Source organism: Saccoglossus kowalevskii, chromosome 9 (genome assembly GCF_978046115.1).
Source record: "Saccoglossus kowalevskii chromosome 9, keSacKowa6.1, whole genome shotgun sequence".
NCBI classification, from domain to species: Eukaryota; Metazoa; Hemichordata; class Enteropneusta; family Harrimaniidae; genus Saccoglossus; species Saccoglossus kowalevskii.
The window spans coordinates 3937585-3960000 of record NC_140649.1 but is presented as its reverse complement, the minus strand read 5'-3'; the positions used below and the strand labels follow the sequence as shown (position 1 = coordinate 3960000).

General features: G+C 38.8%; 1 protein-coding gene across 1 annotated transcript in view; it reads right to left on the bottom strand.

The window, feature by feature from the left end:
- LOC102802987 (post-GPI attachment to proteins factor 6-like) overlaps positions 1-22416 on the bottom strand; it is a 59515-nt gene that overhangs the window by 8293 nt on the left and 28806 nt on the right. Inside the window, exons 9-11 of the mRNA XM_085503065.1 lie at positions 22072-22250; positions 21714-21870; positions 20913-21013 (exon numbers count right to left, since the gene is read on the bottom strand). Of these exons, the coding sequence (XP_085359191.1) occupies positions 20913-21013; positions 21714-21870; positions 22072-22250 (437 nt within the window). The remainder of the gene's footprint in view (positions 1-20912; positions 21014-21713; positions 21871-22071; positions 22251-22416) is intronic.

Sequence of the window (22416 nt, the reverse complement as noted above, 5' to 3'; positions counted from 1 at the left end):
AAGTAGTCTTCTGCAGGTCTGATTAGATTGGGTTTCTGTTCTACACTGACATATCAGACAAGCTGAAGTAGTCTTCTGCAGGTTTGATTAGATTGTGTTCTTGTTCTACACTGACATATCAGACAAGCTGAAGTAGTCTTCTGCAGGTCTGATTAGATTGGGTTCTTGTTCTACACTGACATATCAGACAAGCTGAAGTAGTCTTCTGCAGGTCTGATTAGATTGTGTTCTTGTTCTACACTGACATATCAGACAAGCTGAAGTAGTCTTCTGCAGGTCTGATTAGATTGTGTTCTTGTTCTACACTGACATATCAGACAAGCTGAAGTAGTCTTCTGCAGGTCTGATTAGATTGTGTTCTTGTTCTACACTGACATATCAGACAAGCTGAAGTAGTCTTCTGCAGGTCTGATTAGATTTCTGCAGGTTTGATTAGATTGGGTTCCTGTTCTACACTGACATATCAGACAAGCTGAAGTAGTCTTCTGCAGGTTTGATTAGATTGTGTTCTTGTTCTACACTGACATATCAGACAAGCTGAAGTAGTCTTCTGCAGGTCTGATTAGATTGTGTTCTTGTTCTACACTGACATATCAGACAAGCTGAAGTAGTCTTCTGCAGGTCTGATTAGATTGTGTTCTTGTTCTACACTGACATATCAGACAAGCTGAAGAAGTCTTCAGCAGGTCTGATTAGATTGTGTTCTTGTTCTACACTGACATATCAGACAAGCTGAATTAGTCTTCTGCAGGTTTGATTAGATTGGGTTCCTGTTCTACACTGACATATCAGACAAGCTGAAGTAATCTTCTGCAGGTCTGATTAGATTGTGTTCTTTTTCTACACTGACATATCAGACAAGCTGAAGTAGTCTTCTGCAGGTCTGATTAGATTGTGTTCTTGTTCTACACTGACATATCAGACAAGCTGAAGTAGTCTTCTGCAGGTTTGATTAGATTGGGTTCCTGTTCTACACTGACATATCAGACAAGCTGAAGTAATCTTCTGCAGGTCTGATTAGATTGTGTTCTTTTTCTACACTGACATATCAGACAAGCTGAAGTAGTCTTCTGCAGGTCTGATTAGATTGTGTTCTTGTTCTACACTGACATATCAGACAAGCTGAAGTAGTCTTCTGCAGCTCTGATTAGATTGTGTTCTTGTTCTACACTGACATATCAGACAAGCTGAAGTAATCTTCTGCAGGTTTGATTAGATTGGGTTTCTGTTCTACACTGACATATCGGACAAGCTGAAGTAGTCTTCTGCAGGTTTGATTAGATTGGGTTTCTGTTCTACACTGACATATCAGACAAGCTGAAGTAGTCTTCTGCAGGTCTGATTAGATTGGGTTTCTGTTCTACACTGACATATCAGACAAGCTGAAGTAGTCTTCTGCAGGTTTGATTAGATTGGGTTTCTGTTCTACACTGACATATCAGACAAGCTGAAGTAGTCTTCTGCAGGTTTGATTAGATTGGGTTTCTGTTCTACACTGACATATCAGACAAGCTGAAGTAGTCTTCTGCATGTCTGATTAGATTGTGTTCTTGTTCTACACTGACATATCAGACAAGCTGAAGTAGTCTTCTGCAGGTCTGATTAGATTTCTGCAGGTTTGATTAGATTGGGTTCCTGTTCTACACTGACATATCAGACAAGCTGAAGTAGTCTTCTGCAGGTTTGATTAGATTGTGTTCTTGTTCTACACTGACATATCAGACAAGCTGAAGTAGTCTTCTGCAGGTCTGATTAGATTGTGTTCTTGTTCTACACTGACATATCAGACAAGCTGAAGTAGTCTTCTGCAGGTCTGATTAGATTGTGTTCTTGTTCTACACTGACATATCAGACAAGCTGAAGAAGTCTTCAGCAGGTCTGATTAGATTGTGTTCTTGTTCTACACTGACATATCAGACAAGCTGAATTAGTCTTCTGCAGGTTTGATTAGATTGGGTTCCTGTTCTACACTGACATATCAGACAAGCTGAAGTAATCTTCTGCAGGTCTGATTAGATTGTGTTCTTTTTCTACACTGACATATCAGACAAGCTGAAGTAGTCTTCTGCAGGTCTGATTAGATTGTGTTCTTGTTCTACACTGACATATCAGACAAGCTGAAGTAGTCTTCTGCAGGTTTGATTAGATTGGGTTCCTGTTCTACACTGACATATCAGACAAGCTGAAGTAATCTTCTGCAGGTCTGATTAGATTGTGTTCTTTTTCTACACTGACATATCAGACAAGCTGAAGTAGTCTTCTGCAGGTCTGATTAGATTGTGTTCTTGTTCTACACTGACATATCAGACAAGCTGAAGTAGTCTTCTGCAGCTCTGATTAGATTGTGTTCTTGTTCTACACTGACATATCAGACAAGCTGAAGTAATCTTCTGCAGGTTTGATTAGATTGGGTTTCTGTTCTACACTGACATATCGGACAAGCTGAAGTAGTCTTCTGCAGGTTTGATTAGATTGGGTTTCTGTTCTACACTGACATATCAGACAAGCTGAAGTAGTCTTCTGCAGGTCTGATTAGATTGGGTTTCTGTTCTACACTGACATATCAGACAAGCTGAAGTAGTCTTCTGCAGGTTTGATTAGATTGGGTTTCTGTTCTACACTGACATATCAGACAAGCTGAAGTAGTCTTCTGCAGGTTTGATTAGATTGGGTTTCTGTTCTACACTGACATATCAGACAAGCTGAAGTAGTCTTCTGCATGTCTGATTAGATTGTGTTCTTGTTCTACACTGACATATCAGACAAGCTGAAGTAGTCTTCTGCAGGTCTGATTAGATTGGGTTTCTGTTCTACACTGACATATCAGACAAGCTGAAGTAGTCTTCTGCAGGTCTGATTAGATTGGGTTTCTGTTCTACACTGACATATCAGACAAGCTGAAGTAGTCTTCTGCAGGTTTGATTAGATTGGGTTTCTGTTCTACACTGACATATCAGACAAGCTGAAGTAGTCTTCTGCAGGTCTGATTAGATTGGGTTCTTGTTCTACACTGACATATCAGACAAGCTGAAGTAGTCTTCTGCAGGTCTGATTAGATTGTGTTCTTGTTCTACACTGACATATCAGACAAGCTGAAGTAGTCTTCTGCAGGTCTGATTAGATTGTGTTCTTGTTCTACACTGACATATCAGACAAGCTGATGTAGTCTTCTGCAGGTCTGATTAGATTGTGTTCTTGTTCTACACTGACATATCAGACAAGCTGAAGTAGTCTTCTGCAGGTCTGATTAGATTGTGTTCTTGTTCTACACTGACATATCAGACAAGCTGAAGTAGTCTTCTGCAGGTTTGATTAGATTGGGTTCCTGTTCTACACTGACATATAAGACAAGCTGAAGTAATCTTCGACAGGTTTGATTAGATTGTGTTCTTGTTCTACACTGACATATCAGACAAGCTGAAGTAGTCTTCTGCAGGTCTGATTAGATTGTGTTCTTGTTCTACACTGACATATCAGACAAGCTGAAGAAGTCTTTGATTAGATTTGATTAGATTGGGTTCCTGTTCTACACTGACATATCAGACAAGCTGAAGTAATCTTCTGCAGGTCTGATTAGATTGTGTTCTTGTTCTACACTGCCATATCAGACAAGCTGAAGTAGTCTTCTGCAGGTCTGATTAAATTGTGTTCTTGTTCAACACTGACATATCAGACAAGCTGAAGTAGTCTTCTGCAGCTCTGATTAGATTGTGTTCTTGTTCTACACTGACATATCAGACAAGCTGAAGTAATCTTCTGCAGGTTTGATTAGATTGGGTTTCTGTTCTACACTGACATATCGGACAAGCTGAAGTAGTCTTCTGCAGGTTTGATTAGATTGGGTTTCTGTTCTACACTGACATATCAGACAAGCTGAAGTAGTCTTCTGCAGGTCTGATTAGATTGGGTTTCTGTTCTACACTGACATATCAGACAAGCTGAAGTAGTCTTCTGCAGGTTTGATTAGATTGGGTTTCTGTTCTACACTGACATATCAGACAAGCTGAAGTAGTCTTCTGCAGGTTTGATTAGATTGGGTTTCTGTTCTACACTGACATATCAGACAAGCTGAAGTAGTCTTCTGCAGGTTTGATTAGATTGGGTTTCTGTTCTACACTGACATATCAGACAAGCTGAAGTAGTCTTCTGCAGGTTTGATTAGATTGGGTTCCTGTTCTACACTGACATATCAGACAAGCTGAAGTAGTCTTCTGCAGGTCTGATTAGATTGTGTTCTTGTTCTACACTGACATATCAGACAAGCTGAAGTAGTCTTCTGCAGGTCTGATTAGATTGTGTTCTTGTTCTACACTGACATATCAGACAAGCTGAAGAAGTCTTCAGCAGGTCTGATTAGATTGTGTTCTTGTTCTACACTGACATATCAGACAAGCTGAAGTAGTCTTCTGCAGGTTTGATTAGATTGGGTTCCTGTTCTACACTGACATATCAGACAAGCTGAAGTAATCTTCTGCAGGTCTGATTAGATTGTGTTCTTTTTCTACACTGACATATCATACAAGCTGAAGGAGTCTTCTGCAGGTCTGATTAGATTGGGTTCTTGTTCTACACTGACATATCAGACAAGCTGAAGTAGTCTTCTGCAGGTTTGATTAGATTGGGTTCCTGTTCTACACTGACATATCAGACAAGCTGAAGTAATCTTCTGCAGGTCTGATTAGATTGTGTTCTTTTTCTACACTGACATATCAGACAAGCTGTAGTAGTCTTCTGCAGGTCTGATTAGATTGTGTTCTTGTTCTACACTGACATATCAGACAAGCTGAAGTAGTCTTCTGCAGGTCTGATTAGATTTCTGCAGGTTTGATTAGATTGGGTTCCTGTTCTACACTGACATATCAGACAAGCTGAAGTAGTCTTCTGCAGGTCTGATTAGATTGTGTTCTTGTTCTACACTGACATATCAGACAAGCTGAAGTAGTCTTCTGCAGGTCTGATTAGATTGTGTTCTTGTTCTACACTGACATATCAGACAAGCTGAAGTAGTCTTCTGCAGCTCTGATTAGATTGTGTTCTTGTTCTACACTGACATATCAGACAAGCTGAAGTAATCTTCTGCAGGTTTGATTAGATTGGGTTTCTCTTCTACACTGACATATCAGACAAGCTGAAGTAGTCTTCTGCAGGTCTGATTAGATTGGGTTTCTGTTCTACACTGACATATCAGACAAGCTGAAGTAGTCTTCTGCAGGTCTGATTAGATTGGGTTTCTGTTCTACACTGACATATCAGACAAGCTGAAGTAGTCTTCTGCAGGTCTGATTAGATTTGGTTTCTGTTCTACACTGACATATCAGACAAGCTGAAGTAGTCTTCTGCAGGTCTGATTAGATTGGGTTTCTGTTCTACACTGACATATCAGACAAGCTGAAGTAGTCTTCTGCAGGTTTGATTAGATTGTGTTCTTGTTCTACACTGACATACCAGACAAGCTGAAGTAGTCTTCTGCAGGTCTAATTAGATTGGGTTCTTGTTCTACACTGACATATCAGACAAGCTGAAGTAGTCTTCTGCAGGTCTGATTAGATTGTGTTCTTGTTCTACACTGACATATCAGACAAGCTGAAGTAGTCTTCTGCAGGTTTGATTAGATTGTGTTCTTGTTCTACACTGACATATCAGACAAGCTGAAGTAGTCTTCTGCAGGTCTGATTAGATTGTGTTCTTGTTCTACACTGACATATCAGACAAGCTGAAGTAGTCTTCTGCAGGTCTGATTAGATTGTGTTCTTGTTCTACACTGACATATCAGACAAGCTGAAGAAGTCTTCAGCAGGTCTGATTAGATTGTGTTCTTGTTCTACACTGACATATCAGACAAGCTGAAGTAGTCTTCTGCAGGTTTGATTAGATTGGGTTCCTGTTCTACACTGACATATCAGACAAGCTGAAGTAGTCTTCTGCAGGTCTGATTAGATTTGGTTTCTGTTCTACACTGACATATCAGACAAGCTGAAGTAGTCTTCTGCAGGTCTGATTAGATTGGGTTTCTGTTCTACACTGACATATCAGACAAGCTGAAGTAGTCTTCTGCAGGTTTGATTAGATTGTGTTCTTGTTCTACACTGACATATCAGACAAGCTGAAGTAGTCTTCTGCAGGTCTGATTAGATTGGGTTCTTGTTCTACACTGACATATCAGACAAGCTGAAGTAGTCTTCTGCAGGTCTGATTAGATTGTGTTCTTGTTCTACACTGACATATCAGACAAGCTGAAGTAGTCTTCTGCAGGTCTGATTAGATTGTGTTCTTGTTCTACACTGACATATCAGACAAGCTGAAGTAGTCTTCTGCAGGTCTGATTAGATTGTGTTCTTGTTCTACACTGACATATCAGACAAGCTGAAGTAGTCTTCTGCAGGTCTGATTAGATTTCTGCAGGTTTGATTAGATTGGGTTCCTGTTCTACACTGACATATCAGACAAGCTGAAGTAGTCTTCTGCAGGTTTGATTAGATTGTGTTCTTGTTCTACACTGACATATCAGACAAGCTGAAGTAGTCTTCTGCAGGTCTGATTAGATTGTGTTCTTGTTCTACACTGACATATCAGACAAGCTGAAGTAGTCTTCTGCAGGTCTGATTAGATTGTGTTCTTGTTCTACACTGACATATCAGACAAGCTGAAGAAGTCTTCAGCAGGTCTGATTAGATTGTGTTCTTGTTCTACACTGACATATCAGACAAGCTGAATTAGTCTTCTGCAGGTTTGATTAGATTGGGTTCCTGTTCTACACTGACATATCAGACAAGCTGAAGTAATCTTCTGCAGGTCTGATTAGATTGTGTTCTTTTTCTACACTGACATATCAGACAAGCTGAAGTAGTCTTCTGCAGGTCTGATTAGATTGTGTTCTTGTTCTACACTGACATATCAGACAAGCTGAAGTAGTCTTCTGCAGGTTTGATTAGATTGGGTTCCTGTTCTACACTGACATATCAGACAAGCTGAAGTAATCTTCTGCAGGTCTGATTAGATTGTGTTCTTTTTCTACACTGACATATCAGACAAGCTGAAGTAGTCTTCTGCAGGTCTGATTAGATTGTGTTCTTGTTCTACACTGACATATCAGACAAGCTGAAGTAGTCTTCTGCAGCTCTGATTAGATTGTGTTCTTGTTCTACACTGACATATCAGACAAGCTGAAGTAATCTTCTGCAGGTTTGATTAGATTGGGTTTCTGTTCTACACTGACATATCGGACAAGCTGAAGTAGTCTTCTGCAGGTTTGATTAGATTGGGTTTCTGTTCTACACTGACATATCAGACAAGCTGAAGTAGTCTTCTGCAGGTCTGATTAGATTGGGTTTCTGTTCTACACTGACATATCAGACAAGCTGAAGTAGTCTTCTGCAGGTTTGATTAGATTGGGTTTCTGTTCTACACTGACATATCAGACAAGCTGAAGTAGTCTTCTGCAGGTTTGATTAGATTGGGTTTCTGTTCTACACTGACATATCAGACAAGCTGAAGTAGTCTTCTGCATGTCTGATTAGATTGTGTTCTTGTTCTACACTGACATATCAGACAAGCTGAAGTAGTCTTCTGCAGGTCTGATTAGATTGGGTTTCTGTTCTACACTGACATATCAGACAAGCTGAAGTAGTCTTCTGCAGGTCTGATTAGATTGGGTTTCTGTTCTACACTGACATATCAGACAAGCTGAAGTAGTCTTCTGCAGGTTTGATTAGATTGGGTTTCTGTTCTACACTGACATATCAGACAAGCTGAAGTAGTCTTCTGCAGGTCTGATTAGATTGGGTTCTTGTTCTACACTGACATATCAGACAAGCTGAAGTAGTCTTCTGCAGGTCTGATTAGATTGTGTTCTTGTTCTACACTGACATATCAGACAAGCTGAAGTAGTCTTCTGCAGGTCTGATTAGATTGTGTTCTTGTTCTACACTGACATATCAGACAAGCTGATGTAGTCTTCTGCAGGTCTGATTAGATTGTGTTCTTGTTCTACACTGACATATCAGACAAGCTGAAGTAGTCTTCTGCAGGTCTGATTAGATTGTGTTCTTGTTCTACACTGACATATCAGACAAGCTGAAGTAGTCTTCTGCAGGTTTGATTAGATTGGGTTCCTGTTCTACACTGACATATAAGACAAGCTGAAGTAGTCTTCAGCAGGTTTGATTAGATTGTGTTCTTGTTCTACACTGACATATCAGACAAGCTGAAGTAGTCTTCTGCAGGTCTGATTAGATTGTGTTCTTGTTCTACACTGACATATCAGACAAGCTGAAGAAGTCTTCAGCAGGTCTGATTAGATTGTGTTCTTGTTCTACACTGACATATCAGACAAGCTGAAGTAATCTTCTGCAGGTCTGATTAGATTGTGTTCTTGTTCTACACTGACATATCAGACAAGCTGAAGTAGTCTTCTGCAGGTCTGATTAAATTGTGTTCTTGTTCAACACTGACATATCAGACAAGCTGAAGTAGTCTTCTGCAGCTCTGATTAGATTGTGTTCTTGTTCTACACTGACATATCAGACAAGCTGAAGTAATCTTCTGCAGGTTTGATTAGATTGGGTTTCTGTTCTACACTGACATATCGGACAAGCTGAAGTAGTCTTCTGCAGGTTTGATTAGATTGGGTTTCTGTTCTACACTGACATATCAGACAAGCTGAAGTAGTCTTCTGCAGGTCTGATTAGATTGGGTTTCTGTTCTACACTGACATATCAGACAAGCTGAAGTAGTCTTCTGCAGGTTTGATTAGATTGGGTTTCTGTTCTACACTGACATATCAGACAAGCTGAAGTAGTCTTCTGCAGGTTTGATTAGATTGGGTTTCTGTTCTACACTGACATATCAGACAAGCTGAAGTAGTCTTCTGCAGGTTTGATTAGATTGGGTTTCTGTTCTACACTGACATATCAGACAAGCTGAAGTAGTCTTCTGCAGGTTTGATTAGATTGGGTTCCTGTTCTACACTGACATATCAGACAAGCTGAAGTAGTCTTCTGCAGGTTTGATTAGATTGTGTTCTTGTTCTACACTGACATATCAGACAAGCTGAAGTAGTCTTCTGCAGGTCTGATTAGATTGTGTTCTTGTTCTACACTGACATATCAGACAAGCTGAAGTAGTCTTCTGCAGGTCTGATTAGATTGTGTTCTTGTTCTACACTGACATATCAGACAAGCTGAAGAAGTCTTCAGCAGGTCTGATTGGATTGGGTTCCTGTTCTACACTGACATATCAGACAAGCTGAAGTAATCTTCTGCAGGTCTAATTAGATTGTGTTCTTTTTCTACACTGACATATCAGACAAGCTGAAGTAGTCTTCTGCAGGTCTGATTAGATTGTGTTCTTGTTCTACACTGACATATCAGACAAGCTGAAGTAGTCTTCTGCAGGTTTGATTAGATTGGGTTCCTGTTCTACACTGACATATCAGACAAGCTGAAGTAATCTTCTGCAGGTCTGATTAGATTGTGTTCTTTTTCTACACTGACATATCAGACAAGCTGAAGTAGTCTTCTGCAGGTCTGATTAGATTGTGTTCTTGTTCTACACTGACATATCAGACAAGCTGAAGTAGTCTTCTGCAGCTCTGATTAGATTGTGTTCTTGTTCTACACTGACATATCAGACAAGCTGAAGTAATCTTCTGCAGGTTTGATTAGATTGGGTTTCTGTTCTACACTGACATATCGGACAAGCTGAAGTAGTCTTCTGCAGGTTTGATTAGACTGGGTTTCTGTTCTACACTGACATATCAGACAAGCTGAAGTAGTCTTCTGCAGGTCTGATTAGATTGGGTTTCGTTCTACACTGACATGTCAGACAAGCTGAAGTAGTCTTCTGCAGGTTTGATTAGATTGGGTTTCTGTTCTACACTGACATATCAGACAAGCTGAAGTAGTCTTCTGCAGGTTTGATTAGATTGGGTTTCTGTTCTACACTGACATATCAGACAAGCTGAAGTAGTCTTCTGCATGTCTGATTAGATTGTGTTCTTGTTCTACACTGACATATCAGACAAGCTGAAGTAGTCTTCTGCAGGTCTGATTAGATTGGGTTTCTGTTCTACACTGACATATCAGACAAGCTGAAGTAGTCTTCTGCAGGTCTGATTAGATTGGGTTTCTGTTCTACACTGACATATCAGACAAGCTGAAGTAGTCTTCTGCAGGTTTGATTAGATTGTGTTCTTGTTCTACACTGACATATCAGACAAGCTGAAGTAGTCTTCTGCAGGTCTGATTAGATTGGGTTCTTGTTCTACACTGACATATCAGACAAGCTGAAGTAGTCTTCTGCAGGTCTGATTAGATTGGGTTCTTGTTCTACACTGACATATCAGACAAGCTGAAGTAGTCTTCTGCAGGTCTGATTAGATTGTGTTCTTGTTCTACACTGACATATCAGACAAGCTGATGTAGTCTTCTGCAGGTCTGATTAGATTGTGTTCTTGTTCTACACTGACATATCAGACAAGCTGAAGTAGTCTTCTGCAGGTCTGATTAGATTGTGTTCTTGTTCTACACTGACATATCAGACAAGCTGAAGTAGTCTTCTGCAGGTTTGATTAGATTGGGTTCCTGTTCTACACTGACATATAAGACAAGCTGAAGTAGTCTTCTGCAGGTTTGATTAGATTGTGTTCTTGTTCTACACTGACATATCAGACAAGCTGAAGTAGTCTTCTGCAGGTCTGATTAGATTGTGTTCTTGTTCTACACTGACATATCAGACAAGCTGAAGAAGTCTTCAGCAGGTCTGATTAGATTGTGTTCTTGTTCTACACTGACATATCAGACAAGCTGAAGTAGTCTTCTGCAGGTTTGATTAGATTGGGTTCCTGTTCTACACTGACATATCAGACAAGCTGAAGTAATCTTCTGCAGGTCTGATTAGATTGTGTTCTTGTTCTACACTGACATATCAGACAAGCTGAAGTAGTCTTCTGCAGGTCTGATTAAATTGTGTTCTTGTTCTACACTGACATATCAGACAAGCTGAAGTAGTCTTCTGCAGGTCTGATTAGATTGTGTTCTTGTTCTACACTGACATATCAGACAAGCTGAAGTAATCTTCTGCAGGTTTGATTAGATTGGGTTTCTGTTCTACACTGACATATCGGACAAGCTGAAGTAGTCTTCTGCAGGTTTGATTAGATTGGGTTTCTGTTCTACACTGACATATCAGACAAGCTGAAGTAGTCTTCTGCAGGTCTGATTAGATTGGGTTTCTGTTCTACACTGACATATCAGACAAGCTGAAGTAGTCTTCTGCAGGTTTGATTAGATTGGGTTTCTGTTCTACACTGACATATCAGACAAGCTGAAGTAGTCTTCTGCAGGTTTGATTAGATTGGGTTTCTGTTCTACACTGACATATCAGACAAGCTGAAGTAGTCTTCAGCAGGTTTGATTAGATTGGGTTTCTGTTCTACACTGACATATCAGACAAGCTGAAGTAGTCTTCTGCAGGTTTGATTAGATTGGGTTTCTGTTCTACACTGACATACCAGACAAGCTGAAGTAGTCTTCTGCAGGTTTGATTAGATTGGGTTTCTGTTCTACACTGACATATCAGACAAGCTGAAGTAGTCTTCTGCATGTCTGATTAGATTGTGTTCTTGTTCTACACTGACATATCAGACAAGCTGAAGTAGTCTTCTGCAGGTCTGATTAGATTGTGTTCTTGTTCTACACTGACATATCAGACAAGCTGAAGTAGTCTTCTGCAGGTCTGATTAGATTTCTGCAGGTTTGATTAGATTGGGTTCCTGTTCTACACTGACATATCAGACAAGCTGAAGTAGTCTTCTGCAGGTTTGATTAGATTGTGTTCTTGTTCTACACTGACATATCAGACAAGCTGAAGTAGTCTTCTGCAGGTCTGATTAGATTGTGTTCTTGTTCTACACTGACATATCAGACAAGCTGAAGTAGTCTTCTGCAGGTCTGATTAGATTGTGTTCTTGTTCTACACTGACATATCAGACAAGCTGAAGAAGTCTTCAGCAGGTCTGATTAGATTGTGTTCTTGTTCTACACTGACATATCAGACAAGCTGAATTAGTCTTCTGCAGGTTTGATTAGATTGGGTTCCTGTTCTACACTGACATATCAGACAAGCTGAAGTAATCTTCTGCAGGTCTGATTAGATTGTGTTCTTTTTCTACACTGACATATCAGACAAGCTGAAGTAGTCTTCTGCAGGTCTGATTAGATTGTGTTCTTGTTCTACACTGACATATCAGACAAGCTGAAGTAGTCTTCTGCAGGTTTGATTAGATTGGGTTCCTGTTCTACACTGACATATCAGACAAGCTGAAGTAATCTTCTGCAGGTCTGATTAGATTGTGTTCTTTTTCTACACTGACATATCAGACAAGCTGAAGTAATCTTCTGCAGGTTTGATTAGATTGGGTTTCTGTTCTACACTGACATATCGGACAAGCTGAAGTAGTCTTCTGCAGGTTTGATTAGATTGGGTTTCTGTTCTACACTGACATATCAGACAAGCTGAAGTAGTCTTCTGCAGGTCTGATTAGATTGGGTTTCTGTTCTACACTGACATATCAGACAAGCTGAAGTAGTCTTCTGCAGGTTTGATTAGATTGGGTTTCTGTTCTACACTGACATATCAGACAAGCTGAAGTAGTCTTCTGCAGGTTTGATTAGATTGGGTTTCTGTTCTACACTGACATATCAGACAAGCTGAAGTAGTCTTCTGCAGGTTTGATTAGATTGGGTTTCTGTTCTACACTGACATATCAGACAAGCTGAAGTAGTCTTCTGCATGTCTGATTAGATTGTGTTCTTGTTCTACACTGACATATCAGACAAGCTGAAGTAGTCTTCTGCAGGTCTGATTAGATTGGGTTTCTGTTCTACACTGACATATCAGACAAGCTGAAGTAGTCTTCTGCAGGTTTGATTAGATTGTGTTCTTGTTCTACACTGACATATCAGACAAGCTGAAGAAGTCTTCTGCAGGTCTGATTAGATTGTGTTCCTGTTCTACACTGACATATCAGACAAGCTGAAGTAGTCTTCTGCAGGTCTGATTAGATTGTGTTCTTGTTCTACACTGACATATCAGACAAGCTGAAGTAGTCTTCTGCAGGTCTGATTAGATTGCGTTTCTGTTCTACACTGACATATCAGACAAGCTGAAGTAGTCTTCTGTAGGTTTGATTAGATTGTGTTCTTGTTCTACACTGACATATCAGACAAGCTGAAGTAGTCTTCTGCAGGTCTGACTAGATTGTGTTCTTGGTCTACACTGACATATCAGACAAGCTGAAGTAGTCTTGTGCAGGTCTGATTAGATTGTGTTCTTGTTCTACACTGACATATCAGACAAGCTGAAGTAGTCTTCTGCAGCTCTGATTAGATTGTGTTCTTGTTCTACACTGACATATCAGACAAGCTGAAGTAGTCTTCTGCAGGTCTGATTAGATTGTGTTCTTGTTCTACACTGACATATCAAACGAGCTAAAGAAGTCTTCTGCAGGTTGGATTAGATTGGGTTCCTGCTCTACACTGACATATCAGACAAGCTGAAGTAGTCTTCGGCAGGTTTGATTAGATTGGGTTTTTGTTCTACACTGACATATCAGACAAGCTGAAGTGGTCTTCTGCAGGTCTGATTAGATTGTGTTCTTGTTCTACACTGACATATCAGACAAGCTGAAGTAGTCTTCTGCAGGTTTGATTAGATTGGGTTTCTGTTCTACACTGACATATCAGACAAGCTGAAGTAGTCTTCTGTAGGTCTGATTAGATTGGGTTCTTGTTCTACACTGACATATCAGACAAGCCGAAGTAGTCTTCTGCAGGTCTGATTAAATTGTGTTCTTGTTCAACACTGACATATCAGACAAGCTGAAGTAGTCTTCTGCAGCTCTGATTAGATTGTGTTCTTGTTCTACACTGACATATCAGACAAGCTGAAGTAATCTTCTGCAGGTTTGATTAGATTGGGTTTCTGTTCTACACTGACATATCGGACAAGCTGAAGTAGTCTTCTGCAGGTTTGATTAGATTGGGTTTCTGTTCTACACTGACATATCAGACAAGCTGAAGTAGTCTTCTGCAGGTCTGATTAGATTGGGTTTCTGTTCTACACTGACATATCAGACAAGCTGAAGTAGTCTTCTGCAGGTTTGATTAGATTGGGTTTCTGTTCTACACTGACATATCAGACAAGCTGAAGTAGTCTTCTGCAGGTTTGATTAGATTGGGTTTCTGTTCTACACTGACATATCAGACAAGCTGAAGTAGTCTTCTGCATGTCTGATTAGATTGTGTTCTTGTTCTACACTGACATATCAGACAAGCTGAAGTAGTCTTCTGCAGGTCTGATTAGATTGGGTTTCTGTTCTACACTGACATATCAGACAAGCTGAAGTAGTCTTCTGCAGGTCTGATTAGATTGGGTTTCTGTTCTACACTGACATATCAGACAAGCTGAAGTAGTCTTCTGCAGGTTTGATTAGATTGGGTTTCTGTTCTACACTGACATATCAGACAAGCTGAAGTAGTCTTCTGCAGGTCTGATTAGATTGGGTTCTTGTTCTACACTGACATATCAGACAAGCTGAAGTAGTCTTCTGCAGGTCTGATTAGATTGTGTTCTTGTTCTACACTGACATATCAGACAAGCTGAAGTAGTCTTCTGCAGGTCTGATTAGATTGTGTTCTTGTTCTACACTGACATATCAGACAAGCTGATGTAGTCTTCTGCAGGTCTGATTAGATTGTGTTCTTGTTCTACACTGACATATCAGACAAGCTGAAGTAGTCTTCTGCAGGTCTGATTAGATTGTGTTCTTGTTCTACACTGACATATCAGACAAGCTGAAGTAGTCTTCTGCAGGTTTGATTAGATTGGGTTCCTGTTCTACACTGACATATAAGACAAGCTGAAGTAGTCTTCGGCAGGTTTGATTAGATTGTGTTCTTGTTCTACACTGACATATCAGACAAGCTGAAGTAGTCTTCTGCAGGTCTGATTAGATTGTGTTCTTGTTCTACACTGACATATCAGACAAGCTGAAGAAGTCTTCAGCAGGTCTGATTAGATTGTGTTCTTGTTCTACACTGACATATCAGACAAGCTGAAGTAGTCTTCTGCAGGTTTGATTAGATTGGGTTCCTGTTCTACACTGACATATCAGACAAGCTGAAGTAATCTTCTGCAGGTCTGATTAGATTGTGTTCTTGTTCTACACTGACATATCAGACAAGCTGAAGTAGTCTTCTGCAGGTCTGATTAAATTGTGTTCTTGTTCAACACTGACATATCAGACAAGCTGAAGTAGTCTTCTGCAGCTCTGATTAGATTGTGTTCTTGTTCTACACTGACATATCAGACAAGCTGAAGTAATCTTCTGCAGGTTTGATTAGATTGGGTTTCTGTTCTACACTGACATATCGGACAAGCTGAAGTAGTCTTCTGCAGGTTTGATTAGATTGGGTTTCTGTTCTACACTGACATATCAGACAAGCTGAAGTAGTCTTCTGCAGGTCTGATTAGATTGGGTTTCTGTTCTACACTGACATATCAGACAAGCTGAAGTAGTCTTCTGCAGGTTTGATTAGATTGGGTTTCTGTTCTACACTGACATATCAGACAAGCTGAAGTAGTCTTCTGCAGGTTTGATTAGATTGGGTTTCTGTTCTACACTGACATATCAGACAAGCTGAAGTAGTCTTCTGCAGGTTTGATTAGATTGGGTTTCTGTTCTACACTGACATATCAGACAAGCTGAAGTAGTCTTCTGCAGGTTTGATTAGATTGGGTTCCTGTTCTACACTGACATATCAGACAAGCTGAAGTAGTCTTCTGCAGGTTTGATTAGATTGTGTTCTTGTTCTACACTGACATATCAGACAAGCTGAAGTAGTCTTCTGCAGGTCTGATTAGATTGTGTTCTTGTTCTACACTGACATATCAGACAAGCTGAAGTAGTCTTCTGCAGGTCTGATTAGATTGTGTTCTTGTTCTACACTGACATATCAGACAAGCTGAAGAAGTCTTCAGCAGGTCTGATTAGATTGGGTTCCTGTTCTACACTGACATATCAGACAAGCTGAAGTAATCTTCTGCAGGTCTAATTAGATTGTGTTCTTTTTCTACACTGACATATCAGACAAGCTGAAGTAGTCTTCTGCAGGTCTGATTAGATTGTGTTCTTGTTCTACACTGACATATCAGACAAGCTGAAGTAGTCTTCTGCAGGTTTGATTAGATTGGGTTCCTGTTCTACACTGACATATCAGACAAGCTGAAGTAATCTTCTGCAGGTCTGATTAGATTGTGTTCTTTTTCTACACTGACATATCAGACAAGCTGAAGTAGTCTTCTGCAGGTCTGATTAGATTGTGTTCTTGTTCTACACTGACATATCAGACAAGCTGAAGTAGTCTTCTGCAGCTCTGATTAGATTGTGTTCTTGTTCTACACTGACATATCAGACAAGCTGAAGTAATCTTCTGCAGGTTTGATTAGATTGGGTTTCTGTTCTACACTGACATATCGGACAAGCTGAAGTAGTCTTCTGCAGGTTTGATTAGACTGGGTTTCTGTTCTACACTGACATATCAGACAAGCTGAAGTAGTCTTCTGCAGGTCTGATTAGATTGGGTTTCGTTCTACACTGACATGTCAGACAAGCTGAAGTAGTCTTCTGCAGGTTTGATTAGATTGGGTTTCTGTTCTACACTGACATATCAGACAAGCTGAAGTAGTCTTCTGCAGGTTTGATTAGATTGGGTTTCTGTTCTACACTGACATATCAGACAAGCTGAAGTAGTCTTCTGCATGTCTGATTAGATTGTGTTCTTGTTCTACACTGACATATCAGACAAGCTGAAGTAGTCTTCTGCAGGTCTGATTAGATTGGGTTTCTGTTCTACACTGACATATCAGACAAGCTGAAGTAGTCTTCTGCAGGTCTGATTAGATTGTGTTCTTGTTCTACACTGACATATCAGACAAGCTGAAGTAGTCTTCTGCAGGTCTGATTAAATTGTGTTCTTGTTCTACACTGACATATCAGACAAGCTGAAGTAGTCTTCTGCAGGTCTGATTAGATTGTGTTCTTGTTCTACACTGACATATCAGACAAGCTGAAGTAATCTTCTGCAGGTTTGATTAGATTGGGTTTCTGTTCTACACTGACATATCGGACAAGCTGAAGTAGTCTTCTGCAGGTTTGATTAGATTGGGTTTCTGTTCTACACTGACATATCAGACAAGCTGAAGTAGTCTTCTGCAGGTCTGATTAGATTGGGTTTCTGTTCTACACTGACATATCAGACAAGCTGAAGTAGTCTTCTGCAGGTTTGATTAGATTGGGTTTCTGTTCTACACTGACATATCAGACAAGCTGAAGTAGTCTTCTGCAGGTTTGATTAGATTGGGTTTCTGTTCTACACTGACATATCAGACAAGCTGAAGTAGTCTTCTGCAGGTTTGATTAGATTGGGTTTCTGTTCTACACTGACATATCAGACAAGCTGAAGTAGTCTTCTGCATGTCTGATTAGATTGTGTTCTTGTTCTACACTGACATATCAGACAAGCTGAAGTAGTCTTCTGCAGGTCTGATTAGATTGGGTTTCTGTTCTACACTGACATATCAGACAAGCTGAAGTAGTCTTCTGCAGGTTTGATTAGATTGTGTTCTTGTTCTACACTGACATATCAGACAAGCTGAAGAAGTCTTCTGCAGGTCTGATTAGATTGTGTTCCTGTTCTACACTGACATATCAGACAAGCTGAAGTAGTCTTCTGCAGGTCTGATTAGATTGTGTTCTTGTTCTACACTGACATATCAGACAAGCTGAAGTAGTCTTCTGCAGGTCTGATTAGATTGCGTTTCTGTTCTACACTGACATATCAGACAAGCTGAAGTAGTCTTCTGTAGGTTTGATTAGATTGTGTTCTTGTTCTACACTGACATATCAGACAAGCTGAAGTAGTCTTCTGCAGGTCTGACTAGATTGTGTTCTTGGTCTACACTGACATATCAGACAAGCTGAAGTAGTCTTGTGCAGGTCTGATTAGATTGTGTTCTTGTTCTACACTGACATATCAGACAAGCTGAAGTAGTCTTCTGCAGCTCTGATTAGATTGTGTTCTTGTTCTACACTGACATATCAGACAAGCTGAAGTAGTCTTCTGCAGGTCTGATTAGATTGTGTTCTTGTTCTACACTGACATATCAAACGAGCTAAAGAAGTCTTCTGCAGGTTGGATTAGATTGGGTTCCTGCTCTACACTGACATATCAGACAAGCTGAAGTAGTCTTCGGCAGGTTTGATTAGATTGGGTTTTTGTTCTACACTGACATATCAGACAAGCTGAAGTGGTCTTCTGCAGGTCTGATTAGATTGTGTTCTTGTTCTACACTGACATATCAGACAAGCTGAAGTAGTCTTCTGCAGGTTTGATTAGATTGGGTTTCTGTTCTACACTGACATATCAGACAAGCTGAAGTAGTCTTCTGTAGGTCTGATTAGATTGGGTTCTTGTTCTACACTGACATATCAGACAAGCCGAAGTAGTCTTCTGCAGGTTTGATTAGATTAGGTTTCTGTTCTACACTGACATATCAGACAAGCTGAAGTAGTCTTCTGCAGGTCTGATTAGATTGTGTTCTTGTTCTACACTGACATATCAGACAAGCTGAAGTAGTCTTCTGCAGGTTTGATTAGATTGGGTTTCTGTTCTACACTGACATATCAGACAAGCTGAAGTAGTCTTCTGCAGGTTTGATTAGAATGGGTTTCTGTTCTACACTGACATATCAGACAAGCTGAAGTAGCCTTCTGCAGGTTTGATTAGATTGTGTTCTTGTTCTACACTGACATATCAGACAAGCTGAAGTAGTCTTCTGCAGGTCTGACTAGATTGTGTTCTTGTTCTACACTGACATATCAGACAAGCTGAAGTAGTCTTCTGCAGGTCTGACTAGATTGTGTTCTTGTTCTACACTGACATATCAGACAAGCTGAAGTAGTCTTCTGCAGGTCTGATTAGATTGTGTTCTTGTTCTACACTGACATATCAGACAAGCTGAAGTAGTCTTGTGCAGGTCTGATTAGATTGTGTTCTTGTTCTACACTGACATATCAGACAAGCTGAAGTAGTCTTCTGCAGGTCTGATTAGATTGTGTTCTTGTTCTACACTGACATATCAAACGAGCTAAAGAAGTCTTCTGCAGGTCTGATTAGATTGAGTTCCTGTTCTACACTGACATATCAGACAAGCTGAAGTAGTCTTCTGCAGGTCTGATTAGATTGTGTTCTTGTTCTACACTGACATATCAAACGAGCTAAAGAAGTCTTCTGCAGGTCTGATTAGATTGGGTTCCTGTTCTACACTGACATATCAGACAAGCTGAAGTAGTCTTCTGCAGGTTTGATTAGATTGGATGAGCTTGGTCATTATCCTCTCCATCCTCCTCAGTCAACAGATGCTCACTAGATGGTACCCTAACTAGTAAATTTTCACTGAGTTTACTTTTACTCTTCCCAGGAAGAAGAAAGAGAATAGATACAACAATAATGACATGCCAAATGCTATGAATGTAGTAATAGTTGAAATCAGTTTCCACAAAGCTGTAGAGAACAAGTCCAGTTGCAGCTGTGAAAATGCCAGGAATGATGCAGAATAGTATACGCTGTATGTGAGGAAAACAGTGTCTTTTCGTATAGCACTCATTAATCTGTGGAGACACAATGAGATGAGATGGAATGGAATGAAATACAACACAAGATGACCTCCTAAACATTTGTCCTAACATACATATCCTAGCTTTATCTTTTTCACCATCAGTTTCTTCTTTTCGTCGCAAATTTACAAAATAGTTCTGTTTATAGTCTGCACTGTCTTTCAGAAGATTGGGACAAAAATAGCAAAATTTTGGGAGTGAATACTAAAAATTTAATCAAATTTTGTCTGTTGGCTCTAAAATTAGTGTTCATTTCCAGAAATATTGGTGAATATAAGAAAAAAGTGCAGAAAAATTTGGGTGATAAAGTCTGGTGGTTAAAAGGTTATATTTGGTCCTTATTCATCTGACACCATTGAATTTCAAACTCAGTATTTTTAGGTTCTTCCACAAAAGTTAACAGATGTGACTGCAAAAGTTGTTATCTTTGTTGTGGAGACATTTTGTAAATTTATGGGCATAATAATACAATGATGTGTAACCTTTATACATATTATATTGTGTGAGCAAATCAAATATGGAAATTTTCAATGATATGAAGTAAGTGATATTTTGCAATCAGCAAACACTGATATGAAGTGAATCAATGACATTTTTCCATCAGCAAACACTGATATAATTAAATCAATGAAATTTTGCAATCAGCAAACACTGATATGAATTGAATCAATGACATTTTGCAATCAGCAAACACTGATATGAATTGAATCAATGACATTTTGCAATCAGCAAACATTGATATGAATTGCATCAATGAATTTTGCAATCAGCAAACACTGATATGAATTGAATCAATGAAATTTTGCAATCAACAAACAATGATATGAATTGAATCACAGCAAACTTGCAATCAAAATTAAGATGTGTAAGCACTTGGTGCTTTTGAAAAGTAAAGGCATGCATGTTCAATGACAACCTGGGCTCTGCTTCTAGTTGTACAGATAATGATTCAATGAACTTTTATTAATCAATGAAGAGTGTAAAAGAATGTCATCAATAATTGAAATTGGGAGCAAGCTTATACATGTTTATTGTATTAGCTTTAATAGTAGCATATCTACATACATAAATGACAGATAAATATGGTCAAAATAAGTCATATTTAGGTTTATAAGTTGTGTCTTGCAGAAAATTATATAAATATGTAATAAACATGAAAAGAAGAACATAAACTCACCCAAGAACCACCAATGAGAACAAGGCCTGTAACAACAGGGACCACAAATATCCATAAACTGAATCGATCATATTTGGTCAAAACAACAAGAACCAATATCCCTGAAAATATAAATTATTTGCAAATATCATATCATACTAAAAAAGTTTCCACCACTAGCAATGTACCTTTCTTATGAATGATGTTCTTTACCAATGAAGTGTTTTCCAGCTTATATATATATATAATCTTACATTCTTTCATTCAATTCACTGTATTGTTATTTTTTTGGGTAACAGAATATTATTATTATTAGTATTATTATGGGTCAGAGTACTTTTCAGTAAAGAGGCAAAAATTTGGAATAACGCACATTTTTAAGAAAGTATACAAATTTATTTTGACTTTCTAAAGGGCCAAATGAAAATTACTTTATTGTATTTTGGCCTACCCTCTTTAAACCAAGTGTTATTATAATTAATATTAATGGAGTTTGATGAAGGGAATCAAATCTCAGTGGTCTGATCCTATTCCTGTCAAGTCAGAGACCATATCACCCAAAAGATAAATTATTTAAACACTCATCCCACTAGTTATGTGTGACCAAGGTGAATGAATACATTACATACATTTTCAAACTTGTGATTTTAATATTATAAGTTAGCTTTATAATTTTATTCATATTCATTAATTTTCATAAATCAGAAAGACAACAGTACCATATAGTTTAACATTGCCAAATTTTCAACAACTAAATTGACTAAAGTATTGGAATGAGTATTATAATATGGACACAAAAAACAAAATACTTGTTATACTTACCAAGTACATGTAGAAAGGACCTGGCATACAATTTGAATTTTGTCATTGCAATCAACGTAACCCAGAAAGCACAGACCGATGCATGAAAATCACAATACTGCAAAGTATCATAATCCATAATACAAAACTCTCCACTGCTATCACACGCATGGTAAAACTATAAATAACATATTTCATGTTGTAATAGGACATATTTTAATTCATACAATATCAACATGTCTTTTTCATAATTTGAATTATAATATTATATACATGTACCTATGTTTAATTAGTCGATACATTTTTTTTTTCAAAAACAATTTTTTGCAATAAACTGAAATCAAATTGTAAAAAATAGTTTGAATTCCAAGTTACTTACAGATGAAAAGAACATGGTGTAGAAATATACCAAAGACTCTATAAATAAAAGACGATATGCAGACAGGATAATAGCAGGAATGAAGAAGAGATTACTTAATGACAGCAGCAGTGTTTGTAAAAGTAAAAAACTCTCATCGTGAGCGTAAGTGTCATCTGTACACGCCCATCCACGATAATCTGAAAAAAAGTGTCAATGACATACTAGTAATCCCTGTTCAATCATAAACAACAACAAATAGAAAGATCATAAATAAATGTCAGGGAAGTCTTCAGCATATTAAAATATCAAACTGTTACAGCATTTCTTTTTAGTTTTGTTTTGTCAAAGTTATACTTCCTAAGA